We start from the raw sequence: 15,959 nt of genomic DNA on the forward strand, positions 1-15,959 counted from the left end.
TAAAATTATGATATCTACATGTTATTGAATAACTGAAATTCTGGCCAGATTATTTATTATTAGGAACCTGATGATAGCCTTTAATATGTAAGCAATTGTTGACATGAGATTAATTCACTTATATCTGATTGGCTGATACAGTAGACACTATGAATAAATATCTAACCAATCATTAGCGAGGGATTATTTAATTTATTTATCACTTTATTTGCCAATTGGACATTAATGGATTCGGTTCGGCGTAATGTACATCAACATTATGTTTGGGGAAATAAGATAGTCTGTTTTCTTGCTACTAGTTTAATTATCATCTCAAGTATTACAGAACTTAGAATACAGTGGCACAACGACTGACACTTTTAGCTTTTTTAGAAATAAACACTGAAAATTTAAATAAATGAAATGCAGTTCTTCATATGGAATATTCCTATTGAAATGTCACTGATTATTTTGTTTATTTTGTCATTGTTTATTGATCGACAGATTTTTCCAATTAATGTTTACACTACAGGATTGATTTTAGCGAGCGATAGTGTAGAAGACAATGCTACTTCCATTTCATTAACTAATTATCGTCCGAATATTACACTTGGTAATAATAATAATGGAAAAGATGAATTAATTTCAGATAAATCTAAAAATGGGATATGGGCTGCATTACCAAAAAATATTGATTTACTACATTTTCTTCAAGTGAATACCAATGACAAGGCAGTTACACAAGGAACTAATTTACTTCAAATGTTAACTGATCAAAGTAAACCTAAATTTCGAAGAGAAAGTAGTCGACAAAAATTTTCATTCAAGCGTCGTAGTTCACAAAAATATTTATTCGATAACGATCATAATAACAATATCAATAGGAATGATCCACTTTACAGTAAAATTAGACCAAGATTTCCAAAGGCTTTTAATTATGCGAATTTTACATGTCCAAATGAATGTAAATGTCATCATGCTGAGGTTGAATGTAAAAATGCTCAACTGGAATCTATTCCATCAAATATACCATCATATACGGAAAAATTGTAGGTCATTATATCTAGCTTATTTTATTCAATTTAAATTATTTAACAATAATTATAAATGAACATAACTATTTTTCGTTTGGTTGTAAAGATATTATTTAATTTTCTTGTATATCAGAGATATTTCATTTCTGCTGTTTATTATTCTTGAACATTTATTCATTAGGCGAGGTTAATCTATGGGTACATCTGTATACAGTAAGTTCCAACGAAGTTTTCTAACCACCATATTAATATTCATGGTCAAATATTAAGATTTGTTGAACATTAAATAACTGTCATTCTCATCACTTGGTTCGTCGGTACAGTATTTGGGGTTTTACTTTTAACATAGCATTTATTGTAAGTGTAGTTCAGTGGAATTCTAGTGATGTTTTGTTCTCTGAGCCATATGGTTTCATTTCGCAGCTTTCTTTGCCATTCTGGATATCTTCAGCCCTTATGTCTATAATAAAAGCTCTGCAATTAGCCCATCTAGCTCAGAGAACACAACATCACCAAAAGCATCCACTTGTATTGCAAATCTTCATAACTTCGGATGACAGTGAAATATAAATTGATGGTTAATTTGTATTTTGTACTTATTAAGCCTGCTCTCTACCGTCATCTTAGTAAAAAATGTCGTTATATGTGCTACCATTAGAGTAAAGACTTTTAAAGTAATAAGTATTTGTGTAAATCAACAAAGGTGAGATATCTAAAGGAGAGAAGAATGAAGTTCTGAGAAAGAAAATACATTAAGAAAAGGCTTGCTATTTGTAATGAGAAATATTGTTTTGATAAACTCTGTATAGATTTTATGATAGATATTTATTGTTTTATATAACCAAATGCAAGAAGTTTGTACTTCACTTTTAAAAACCACTGGTCGGTCAGTCAGCTACAATGTAGGACCAGGCACGTATATGCATCGGTCCACTATGTTTTAAACTGTCTCCCACACTTTTATTTAACATTTTTATAAACAAAATTTTACACTGTAGACAGTAGCTTGACGTGTATAGCACAGAACTTAGTGGTGCAATTTCACAGCGTTATTAGCTGAATTACCTTACTTCTGATACCCTTGAGCCCACTCAGTGGTTCCCATACATAGGAGCAACTTTCGGAAGATATTTATGGTCAAACGTCTGCTATCTACGAAAAATCCATTCAACTTATATCTCACAGTCATAAAGTGATAAAGTGTAGACTGTATCATAGGAAGCTCGAGTGTTTACCTGCGTTTCATGTGACGTAGAATAATAAATGTCAGTTAAGCTTACTGCGTTAGCCAAGTAATCAGTTTATCAGGGTTAATGCAGCAAAAAAGTAAAATGGTTTGCAAATGAACTTACTAGACGCCCTATCATGTAAATCTGTATTGGTCCAGACAAGTTCTGAATGAGTGTCTTGCATTTGTTAAGCCTACGAAGCTTTCACATTTTTGAAGAAATTCAGATGAACCTGCTTATTGTGTCATCTGTATATTATATAGCTATTTGGGGATCTAAGAGAGAATGATCAATTCTAGAAATTCTTTTGCGACCAACATATCCACATCATGATTAATAGGTCTGATTTCATTCTATATTCTGTGCTTAAAATTATGTATATTGTGTAACAATCAAGTCTATTTTACAATCTGTACATCATAATGAATCATTTGACCACTGTCTGATAAGTAATTAGTTATTTAAAATGGCATCATATGTAAACTATGACCAATTTTCCAAATGAAAATGTCTACTTCAGAACTTTAGTTTTACACTTCTTATGTGTATACAGTACATCTATATGCATAAAGAAGTCATATTTAACAAGACAAGTAGTCGTTCTTCGTTTATTCACCGTTTATATTTGAATGAAAAAATTCCATTTATGAGCTATCCTATGTACCTGTACATATATTCCTGTTTAAAATATTGATAAACAAAAAGTCGTTTATGAAAAAAATATAATTCCTAACTAAAATTAATTATTCGCATAATTCAATAGATAGATTTGTGTAAGCAAGATCAAACTAGACAAATAGATTCTGTTAATCCAACTATTATAGTTTATACAACAGTATCAGGTTAAATCATGGTAGAAACTATGATAAATGACTTTTATTTATAGATTTTCGCCGTTGTAAACTATATTGAATAACTGATAAGGCCAATAATCAGTCATAATTTACTTCTCGTGAATAGAAAATATGATTTGTTTGCATAACTTGTACCTTAAGGTTTTAAAGTCCATTGACAAATTTGATGTTAGATAGGTTTGAGAATATTGAAATCATATAAAAACAGTGCAAAAAAGTTATGTAGCTGTTTGGGATTGGATGATAACTCAACTGTAACTCAAATGTCAAACCTGTATTGCTCAAAGGCTATCAAAATGAAGTACTGTACATTTAAATGTGGTTAGAACAATAACCGTAATCTATGACGGGTCTATTTAGTAAAATCTATAATACGATAGTTCAGACTAATGGACTGGAAAGTTAAACCAAGTAGTTAAAACAAAGTAATTCAACAAATAGAATAAGAGCCTATCCCTTAGGAGTCGAATGACTCAAGGCCATTTATGAATAATGAAAACATAGTGGTATAAAGCAATTCATAAGTACAGTAATGAACGCAAAGCTGGTTTATGATATGAGTAGTTAATACAGATCAAGACAAATCTCAATCGTAACATCAAATTGTAACAAGAAAAAAAATTTATCACTGATGGTATGTGTACATCCTTAATAAGCGTAAATCGTTGTTTATTACGAGATGCTCAACAGTGTATGTTTCTGTTTTGAGCTGAGTAGTAGAGGTATTCACTTTATACTACAAAATAATATCGTTCGCATAATCTCTTGTACTAGATTAATAATCTCAAAGTTTATAGGTTTATTTATCAATACAAATATAAATGGTGAATAAATACTGTCGATATTTAGCAAAGAAAAGAAGTACTATAGAATTTCTCACTATTTCATGGTTAATTATCTTACGATAACACAATAATAAGTGTAGTTTTAATAGAAATTTTCACCCAGTTATATGATAAGATAAATGTGTCATTTGTAGTTTCATATACTTGTTTTCACCAGTAATTATTCGTATATAGAAGTTCTTTACAATTCATCTATCTACCTTCATGATTATTAATAAAAATAGAGTAAAATATTTCAGCATTTATGAAAATGGGATAAATTCTTCTTAATTGCTTGGTTTACACTTGATTGTTTATCATATTAAAATATGTAAATATATTTCCACTTAGCTAATAACAATAGTAATCATAATGATAATAATTAAATTGAATACACTTTCTGTCAAATATTCAATGAAACAGTCGTTCAATACTTCCAGGTTTTCCATGATGGTTTAGCTTCAATTGACTTATGATCTCAACTATTAAAATTAAGTGAATCACTAAGAGAAATACCAAGTAAACTTTGGAATAGTTCAATACTGAAAATAAAAATTTCTTTTTCACTTCCTTCACCTGGTTACATACATATATCATTAAACCATTTAGGTTATTTCAATAATTTTAAGAAATTAATACTTTCATTTCTGTATAAGAGTTTATTAAAGAAAGTAATTACATGACTTTTATTCTTGTTTGTATTACTTATGTCTTTGTTCATATTTGTCTTGTTGGCATTGTTTACAGTGTTATTTATGTTCCAGAATATTCATAGTTATCGATATACTCATTGATGGATTCTTTATTTTATCTTATTGAAAATCCATTCATTAGTCAATTAACAATAAATTATGTAGGGAATGATCAAGTACCTTGTCTCTCTTATCCATCCTAATTCTTTTCATTGTATGAATTCTACATAGATTCATTCATCTTTGTTTCGACTGTTATTTACTTATAAAGATGCAGAATAAATAGCTGATGACAACTGTATGGTCTCATCAGTTCATCTATGTTTACGGGTACTATAGCCTTTTTTCTGTCTCTCCCTTTAACTCTCTATCTCTCCCACGAACGCACACAACTAAACATGACACCGTTTAACTCACTATGTGTTAAACAGATAGCTGCACAAACTAATTAAGCAACACAATCAAAACCATATTTCAAAAGTTAAAATATTGTGAAACATTCAACTTTAGCATTTTTTTTCATTTTTCCCTAACATTCAGGATTATCATCAATCTTTTTGTGTATTTGTGTATGTTTTCTAAAATAAGTGTGTTTATTTTCTATTCCTGTGAAAAAGGAATATTGTTGAATGTAATTGTTATTATTATCATTTTGTGTCCATAATAGATCAGTCATTTTTAAATATCACAAATATCTCTCTCAAAAGTGTATATGTAACTAAAATCTAAAGTAGAAGAACTATATGAAGAAAGCATAGATGCATTAAATCATCTTTTCATTTCTACCAACTATCTCTATTGTTTTTGGTTTTTTCACATTGGAGACCAATTCAATCAAATTGTACCAAAACAAAGCAATCATCTAACGCGAAACTCTCTCTCATACAAACACACACATACAAGTACATATTCTCATATGTACGTATGGTGTAAATAGGACAGTGAATGGGATTTACAAGAAAATATGTCTTTACGTAGAATAAGGTAATTATTATTAATTCATACAGCACTGTCAAATGTAACAGCACTAAAACGGGGATAATGGATAAAACAGTAGGAGTAAATAGACCGTGGAATATTATATATATAAAACACATGATAAGTAAATTGAGGGTTAGGGATAAAAATTAGTATGTGTCTGTGGTAGGTTTCTAAATGGATTTTTAAATGAAATGGCAACCAAATGTTTGATAAGGTAAAACAAACATCACAAAGAAATTTCGCATTAGAATTAATCAATTGGAATTTTTCACATTTGACTTGTGATAACAAAGTGACCTAGATAAACTTGATATCATTGGTTAATTATCATATGAGTATAATTAATGACTAGACCTTACTATTAACTTAAACCTTAGTCATCTTTCATATGAACATTAAACTAGACTGTGCATGAACATCTTAAAATTATGGAATTTAAAACGGAAATTATAATTGAAGAGAATGCTATCCGTATTAGTTGCTTCGCTAGTGAATCTGTTGAACAAAGTTTCATCCAGTTTATGTAAACCACCAAACTTGATTTGCAAGGAGTACTTTATTCCAACTGACGGTCCTCTGGTACGATAAAGCGCTTGTTTTTAATTTGAAAATTAGTGACAAATGAATGCAGTTCACTAAAATATATTACTTAAGTAATAGAGTGGCCGGAAGATTATCTTTGAAGTGTATATTTCTTGTATTTGTTGCTCAGATGTCAATTATACTTTATCTTCAAACTATGCCTTCTTTTTCGTCTAGCGTACCACAAACACTGACTTATACAAGTTGATGGTGAAACATAGAGGTGGGCTAGCGGAATGTGCGACTAAATTGGATAGACTGTTTGATTTAGCGAGATTTTAGCTGTGGGTATGTTATATACATTTTCTACGATCAAATCGAAGTAGTACAGTAACTAAAGTGACATAATTCGAACGGAAAGGTTACTGTATTTAAGGTAGGATCCGAAAACAATAAAATAAACGTTCAACTACCAAATTGCTTACCTGATGAGTGAACATTACCAATGTATAGTTTTTGGGATTTGTAATGTCATTCCGTTCTATGGTACGTTTGTAAACAGCAAAGCACCTTGATATTTTTAAAATATTTCAGATCACTTTTAATGTCTCTATGTGATGAAGTATATCTATTGAAATCGCTCAAATACATCAATCAGAAAACGTTACATATTCATAAGTACACTTAAGCAGATTTCCAAATACCTTAACACCCTTATAATAATGTTGCTAAATTCCAATCTTACACCTATATACTAAAAGAGTCTGCAATAGATTAAAAAGAACATAATTCAAGCAGTCTCACTGGATAGAATTTATTCATTAACTAAATATTAGATAGATGCGACTTGTAACACATATGTGATCATGCTGTTTGGATTGCAGTTTAAACACTTTCCAATACATTGGCATGTTGAAAAGTAGAATAACATATGACAATCTAATTTGGAAAAGAAATAAATTTCAAAAAAAATAACTGATATGTATGATTATTTAGTGTTGTTTACAGTCTATCATCTAAGTGTTTGTCAATCTGTCAGTGTAACAATTTCATAAAATCTTAGCTAAAACATTTCACGAATAACGTACGCTAATCTAACACCTAGAGTATGTAAATCATTTAAAATGAATGGCCTTATTATTTGTTTTACTTAAGTAATCGATTGATATTAGTTCATTTCGAAGGTGGTCTACGTCGCATTCAGAGAATCATTAACAATCAAGAAGTAATGATGAATGAATACTGTAGAGTAACCAAGGTAGAATATCTATTTAAAGCTCTATAATTTCGAATGGTTCGTAAATATTAACGTCAGTTTGTAAAAGATAAATTTCATCAGTATATCACTGAATTAATATAACACTATAATCATATATCTTATGCTTCTGAGTGAAATGCCATTTCAAGTAAATAATTTGAAACTTTGACATTCATAATAAAAATGTCAACATTCTTTTAAAATTTAACTGATTATTTTATTCTTCTCCAAATACATGATAATTAATTTATATTGAAAACCAATGGTTAAGATCATGAGCCACTTGAAGCTAAACCACCGTGAAAAACCAGGAAGCACTGGACGGTCGTTTCGTCCTATCGCAGGACTCCTCAGCAATAAGACGAAACGGCCGTCTAGTGCTTCTAAGTTTTCCACGGTGGTCTAGCTTTAATTGACTTATGATTCTAACTATTGAAATTACTACAATCTCCACAAAATCCCTTCTGACATAGTGAAAATGTTAAGGTAGTATTTTAAGAACCAATTTATATTTCGGTAAATTGTTATTAGTTAAAAAAAACACACCATAGATAGTGTTTTTTTGTGACTCAATTATGCAGTAATTGTCTTGTTTTCACGGCTAGGAGATGTTCTGCTTTTTATTCTACAATTTAGATGAGAAAATATTATAACTGAATAATATAGTTGCCTATTAGTTACTAGGTGATTGTAAGTTTTGTTGATTAATTTGTTTCATAATGGGTGATATTCTTTCTTCCGAAAAGTTCTATATGGGCGGTTTAAGAGTAAAAAAAATATGCATTAAAAAATGTCTAACAGTATGATTTATTTCCATTTGAAAGAAAAGTATTAGATTATTAGTGAAACAGTAAGAAATTTAAAACAATTAGTCCCTTTGACAAATTTAGACAATGAAACGAGAAAATGATTGTTATCAGAATTATGTGATATATTTTTGCATAATACATTTCGAAAAATCTGATCACACATATACTTGCTAAGACATTTTTATATGAACAGTAAGAGGTGTATATGTATAATTAGATTGTTCAAAGTGTATTGCACAAATATATCACACAATTATGATAATATTCGTCTTCTTATTGCATTGTCGAAACATTAAGAATTGATGGTAAAGAAAAAGAGTTTATCTATATATGGATTAGATAAAAAATAAAGAATTGGAATTTGTTGGCGAAATATGATTTTCAATAGTGACAATTATTTCATCAAATATAGCTTCGTGAAGAAATTCTCAGAGTTCTAGTGAGAAGCCGTGACAAGTGAAGTTAATCCGTGTTGGGTAAAGACAGGTATCTACCTCAGTATAATGGAAGATGATCGCGCAATTTCGTGGATTGGTTGAGGTTAGACATTAACATCGTTGGATGCCAGCTCAGTGGTCTAGAGATTAAGCGTTCGCGCGAGGGACCGAAAGTCCTAGGTTCGAACCCCGCTCTCGAGATTGTGGATGCGCACTGTTGAGGAGTCCCACAATAAGACAGAATGGCCATCCAATGTTTCCAGGTTTTCAATGGTGGTCTAATATCAATCGGTTCATGATCTCAATCAATGGCTTAATTCTTGATTCGTTATGTTATTTTGCATTAGTTTAATTTTTGTGGTCAAGTAATTCAAAGGATTCGGATGATTTGATGTATCATAAGTAAACAATAGTGAATCATAGCCTTAATATTTCTGAACTTTGATTAGTTATGATGTGTATGTAAACCCTGCACTGCCACTAAACTCATTCAACTACTTTAAATGAGGTAAATTGATTAAAAACGAACATTTGAATCAATTAAATTCTTATAAAGTTACCTAGTTGTAATTCGTTTAGTCTGAAAATATAAATTTAAAGATTGAAAACCTTCAGATAATAATATCGGATAATATGCCGTTAGATGAGATTAAAAACTATTTGTAAGTAAATTTCTATCTATAATATTTTACACATCACATGAATGGTATGAAGTTTGAAAGCTTGGAGTTATGTCCAACAGAGGAACTTTAGTATAAAACTCGGAAAACGGTTATCAAATGCTCTACATTTGACAACGTATAATCAATCGTTGTTTAATTGTGTAAACTATTTTATTTCTGATTATTTTATCAGAGTTAGTTATTTGTTCATCATAAATAAGAGATTTTAATGAAGGTATGCACATTTAAAAGTAAGACATTAGGTATTAAGGGGATTTGATTTAATAGATTATACTACTAACAGATTAATTTTATTTTAGACCAAATCTCATCCATCTAATCAACATAATTTTACTTTTTCCAGATACTTTTTTAATACCATACAGTTCTTTTGTGGGATATAATCAATGCCTGGAGATTTTAAAAGTTGATAAATATTGGAATTCTCGGCATGAATGTTCTGGTAATAATATCTCAATCAAGAGAACAGTTTAGGATTCTCTCAACAAATTGTGATATTGAAATATTCGTAAAATTCACAAATTAAAATCTAAATTAGTTATGAACAAACATGTATGTATCGTACAATTACTGGAAATCATTTGTTACATGAAACCTTACGAGACAAAATCCTTATTTCTTAAGAACTCACGCTTACTGATCAAAAATATAATAACTCAATAATCATTCAAAAATTCATCTGATCAATTTTAAAGCTCATTCATTTTATAATCCTTATGGAAACTACTTTAACTTTTGTAGATAAGGCAGATTCGAAACCGAAAGTTATAAGTTAGTTTAATAAGCAAATCTTTATTTTACAAAAGCTGTAAAGTACTATGGAATAGAGTCAAGTTTATATCTTCATAAGAATCCAGTTAATTTGAATCAGACTTTAGTTATTGATGATTTCTCTAAAACATTGTTTACCCCAAACATAATCAATTTATAAGAATAGAAATACAGAAACTGAAACAAATAAAACATTAAAGATGTTGGTGAGATTTTTGTATCTACTAACATTGCTTTCCTGAGTTCACGACTTAATATTTAAGAACTGCATTTATCAATTATTGATTTAAGTATTCCATAAAATGTTCTCATTTCAATACTATACTTTTAAAGAATCATAGATGTCTTTGAATTTCATTGTAAGTTGAAAAAGATTTTAACATGTAATATGTTTTCTTAACTATACAGTATCTAGCACAAGAGCATAACTACCAAATTGTATATTGATTTATAGAAAGAAAATTAACAGATTGATTAAAATGAGTGGTATCAGAAGGGGTTTTGTGGAGATTGTAGTAATTTAAACAGTTGAGATCATGAGTCAATTGAAGCTAGACCACCATGGAAAACCCGGAAGCACTGGACGGCCGTTTCGTTCTATTGTGGGACTCCTCAGCAGCGCGCATCCATGACCTCGCCTAGCGGGATTCGAACCCAGGACCTATCAGTCTCACGCCGGGTGCTTAACCAAGTAGATCATTAAAAATAGGAAATTTAATTTAAAGAAAAAAATTAACATCAGGATACGCTTAAAGAAGAAAAATACTAATACTCTGTTGTACATCTAAATGAAATAAACTCCACAAAACAAACTAGCTTGTTGTAACGCAAGTAACCCATTGTATCATTAAGAAAGAAAAAATACTATTCAATGAACAAAAGTTTTTATTCAGCGATATAATTTCATAAAGCTATGCAATCTTATTTTTAATAATTTAGTACACCCATGACTTCATAAAACTACTACATTATTAACTGTTTGGGGATTTAAGGCATCAAAAGACATCAAGACCACTAAGCAGCCGTCTTTTTGATACTTAAAATCACTATAAGTTCAATTGTATGGTTTAAGGAAGGGATTTTGTCCAGAAGTAAAGTTTCTTCACCAAATTGCTTCGTTCTTTTCTAATTAACTCCTTTAAAAAAATGCATAATCTGTGAATGTAGTGTTATACTTTTTTAGCATGTTAATAATAGTATTTTTTAAAATCTAAAGTTGATATCACATTAAAAATCATAAGGAATTGGGTTGATACTTTGTTCTTACTTGAAACTCTTCAGCGCTAAGCATCTGTGACTTTATGTGAATTAAATAAAATCCCTTCAGTCCTGTTGACGAATGCTACACTTTCATATCATTTGATTTACATACACGTTTTGATTTCAAGCAGATTTTTCCACTTAAACAATATGAACTAATTTCATATGAGTGAAAAGCTGAACAGAATATAATATTCTTTTTTTGGTTTTCTAAATGCTAGGTCAAATTAAGTTTCTAATTATGGTTACTATGTTTTAAAGTATGTACACTTTGTAGTTTTGTTTTTGAAAGTAAAAAGAAACAAAAAATGATAGTCATCTAAGTAGTACTACAACAATAAAAAAGACAATGAATAGGACATGGTTGTGTATCGCTGGTGGTATGAGCATATAGAAAAGTGTATAAGTTAATTCAATGAATTATTAAACAGTACTCAAACTCTAATAACCTTTTATTCATTGAGACAAACTTCAAACAACGATAGCAACAATGATAATAGTAAAAAAAACAACTTGACAACACCAGTGAAACTTTTTGGATGTAAGATATAGAAGACCATAGACATGCAATCGAATTTTCAATAAGTGATGTTAATCCCTGTGTAAAATAAAGTATATAAATGCTTAATTATAATGCACATTTAGAAGTGTATCGCTTTATTACTTGAACAATAATTGACAATCATTTGCAAGTTTAGTCAAGAGTAATTGAATTGTATAAATTGTAGTACTTTTCTATGTTCCCGAAATGCAACCATAACTACTATGTTAAAAGTATACTGCTGTGTGAAAATTGCACTAATAGTGAGGCCCAGTGAATATGTAAATATAATCATGAATAACTAAATTGGTTTATTACTATAGAGGGTTGTGTGGTGAATGTTGATTTCAGTGGCTACCTAGGATAAATCCATGCGTTAAACTAAAAAAATCAACGATCGTTACACGCTCTCTGTAGTAATGTCCTTACTAGTGACTATTTTTGAGAGGTTATTCAGTGGAAGATAGTCGGATGATCTCGTGAATTGAATTAAGCGAAATAGGTAAACCATTGGATTCTGAGTCAGTGGTTTAAAAATCTAGCACTTTCTACGTGAACTTAAGATCCCTGATTTGATCACCAGTGAAGTCATAGATGGACACTAATGAAAAGTAATACACTAGGAAAAACTAGATGTCCAGTACTACTTTGTTTTTAATGATTGTTTAACTATGATAAGTCTGTGACGTAAACTATAATTTAGTTTAGCTGGTAAACAAACTAAAATATATTACTCATAAAAAGGGGCGTCAGAATAATGTACTTTAAAATGTATATGCCAGGAGATGTTAGATTAGAGTATATTTTAATCCTTGTTTATAGATGAACATGAAGATGATAATATATTTAACACAAAAATGACGGAATATGGAAAAAATAATAACGATGAATGTGTAAGCACATGACAGAAGTATAGATTTGATAGTAAATTTATTCCACTTTGTTTAACTCCTTAAAATGTTATAAAAAACTAACACACAGATAAAGTTAAAATAATGTTACCATGTTAGGTCAAGAAATAGTTGATGGAAATTCGATCTAGTAATGAACTGAAATTGACGTATTTTTCAGAAATACCTGTTATACTGTTCCTATCATATTTTAAATGATCATAGTCGTTAAAAGCTTTTTTGTTACGATCTGGTCAGTCAAGTTCAGTTTAATCTCTTATGTGATTACATAACTATGTAGGTAATCTTACCCAAGCCTTGTTACATACTTCATGAAAATGTATTATGATGAAGAAAGTGTACAATAAACACATTATTATCGATTTCCACTAACTGTAGATTGATATAAAGAAAAAAATACTTTAAGCAATCAGTTTTAGCGTGAATCCAATGACCCTAAAAATCATCTAGGTCTCTAGTAAAGACGAATTTATGCTAATAACGTTGAACAGCGTTTAAATGGAGTTATCTTTACATTCAACAATCTTTGAAGACAATGACTGTTTTTAGTAGATCTTTATGCTAATGTGAATACTCTAAGTCAAATGATACATCATCTAATATTGAGGTATGTTAAATGAAATACTATTTTAGTCGGCAAGCTAATAATTTGTTAGAGGTGTCAAGAATGAGATAAATTTTAACACAATTAACATTGGGTTGCTAATAAATAGATGAAAGTTAAAGGTTATTGGGGTTTACACCCTTAACGTCTATTCACAGGCTTCGGTTGCCGCAGTCGATTATGAAGTAGTGTTGTAAACTAATAAATGTCAAGTAGTTATATACTCTGCTTTACCTAATTTTTACGCTCTTTGAGGCTCATCAGCTAGAGTATGTCTGCATTATTTAAAACAGTGGTGATCCTTGCAGAATACTTTTAGTATGAAAAGTCCCCTGAAGAGTGCTGACAGACTTCACTGACAAATTTTACTTACTATGAAATTATGTCAGAGGCTTCACTTCATACTGAACATTTTCAACCACCTAAAATAGTAAGTAGTTCGCTGTGGCGTTGCTTCACCTTATTTAGCATTCAACATGCAGTGTATTAGATAGTAACAACTCGGTGATAGACCAGTAAAAATGTTATTTGACTACACACTATATTAAATCATCATTTAACTTTTTCAAACTGAATCCATTCTCGGTATGGGTTTGTCATCATATTAAATAGATTACTGTGATAGGTGGAGCTCACAACGATAACCCTAACTTTATTCATTGGGTACGTTCATTCTTGATATTTAAAAAAGGCATAACAACGACAAAGGATTTCAGATTTATTTTATTAATAAAAATAAGGTCAGTATAGGGTTGTGGAGATTGTTAGATTTTACAGAAATTACAGATCGATTAAAGTTGGACAACCACTGAAGATCCAGAAGAATAGAACTGTCGTTTCATCCTAGTATGGGGTTCCTCGGAAATGCACATTCACGACCCTACGAGCATGGTTTATAATAGTTTTCTAACTTTGGTCGATTCGTAATTTCAATAAAATTCAAAAATCTTCACAACCATATATTGGCAATTATCATGTACTCGCTAGTAACTGGCTTCAAGAGGAAATTTCTGTAGTTCACTGAAAAACAGTGACTAGTAGAGTTAAACCGCGTCGGATGTAAGGTACCCACCGAAGACATAGGAAGATGGTTGCGCATTATTGTGAACTGATTGAAGCTAGAACTGCATACCATTCTGTCCCGGGTCAGTGGTTCAGAGGCTAGGCGTTCGCACGCGAGACTGAGGGTTTTGGGTTCGGTCTCCGCTTACGAGGTCGTGTATTCACATTACTGTCCCGTATTAGGACGAAATCGTCGTTCAGTGCTTCCAGGCTTTTAATGGTCATCTAACATTGATCAGTTCGTTATTTTAATAAGAAAAAAACTACAACTACTAACGGCAGTCTGAAATAAATTAAATAATAGCTCTAGGATAAATGACTTCGTTTGATTCCAAAGGTTGTTTGCAGACGATGAATGTCTACTTGTTAAATCAATATCTTTAAGTTTTACGGTCAAAAATACTTGACTACTCACATTCACATATTCTTATAGAATGTTTAATTACTCAGGTACTTAATAATAATAATAATAATAATAATAATAATAATAATTTTAAGTATGTATATTCGGTTACAAACAAAACGTCAATGAACCAAATGATACCCATCTCAACAAGGTAAGAATGGTAGAATTGTAATTTCACTTCACTAAATTATATGGATTTTAAAAGTCGAGAAAAAACAAACATACATTACTTATTTAGAAGCTTCCATTTATGTTCAATATTGGTTTATTGTTAATGCTTTTAAATTATTAAATTTTCCAATTCAAATAAATTGCTTTTGTCGAGATTTGTCATTAAGACATGACAAGGAATACAATAATACAACATATCATGTTAAACAAATGATAATTCATTTTGTGTTTCACTGTATGAAAGTAAGCAACTATGTATGTGTACATTCTCTGTAGTAATTTTTTTACATTTTGACAAAAATACAATTGTTTTCACACAAATATCTAGATAATTTATATGAGTATATTGGATAGGTCATTTGTTTAAACTTGAGACAGAAGAATAAAGAAACAGTTTGTGTTGTTGTTTCTATTCTTTAAAAATAAACACAGTATGAGGTTTAGTTGTTTGTTTTTTTACATCTGTCAATGATAGAAACCCATTAAACTAATTGTTAATGTTTCTGGCTCAGGATTTATTTATTTAAATACTTAAAGATGCCATAGCATTTTTTAAAAATTTATTTCTTGAATTCACTGAATCCCGCTGGTGTAAATTAAGTAGTTAATTGTTTCATCACAGAACTTTAAGAAAAAATGAGTTTTTTTGGGGGGGGAGGGGGTGGATTTTTTCTTAGTAGTAATAGTTCATTCCCCGTGGAAGTAATTGAAGTTTTTTTTAAGTTTAGAAAAACCAGTCGTATAACTACTGTATATTTATGTAAGTTTTTTTCCATGCTATAATTCCGGTAGAAAGTTGATAAAACTAGTATTAATTTCACACAATTAGTTCCCTTTATGAATTTAAATAAAGCCAGAAAAAATATTGATGCAGAATAATATGAATTCATAATATTTCGTGGTTTCTCATCAGCTGCCTACAACCAACTGA

The 15,959-nt window shown here is 30.2% G+C and overlaps 1 protein-coding gene across 1 annotated transcript in view; it reads left to right on the top strand.

The window, feature by feature from the left end:
• Positions 1-234: 234 nt before the first annotated feature.
• Positions 235-15,959, top strand: part of SLIT2 (Slit 2 protein) — a gene marked incomplete at its 3' end in the record, with an annotated part of 120,294 nt that continues 104,569 nt past the window's right edge. Inside the window, exon 1 of the mRNA XM_051213556.1 lies at positions 235-1,028. Coding sequence (XP_051069547.1) covers positions 403-1,028 — 626 coding nt within the window. The 5' untranslated portion in view covers positions 235-402. The remainder of the gene's footprint in view (positions 1,029-15,959) is intronic.

This window comes from Schistosoma haematobium, chromosome 3, assembly GCF_000699445.3.
Source record: "Schistosoma haematobium chromosome 3, whole genome shotgun sequence".
Taxonomy (NCBI): domain Eukaryota; kingdom Metazoa; phylum Platyhelminthes; class Trematoda; order Strigeidida; family Schistosomatidae; genus Schistosoma; species Schistosoma haematobium.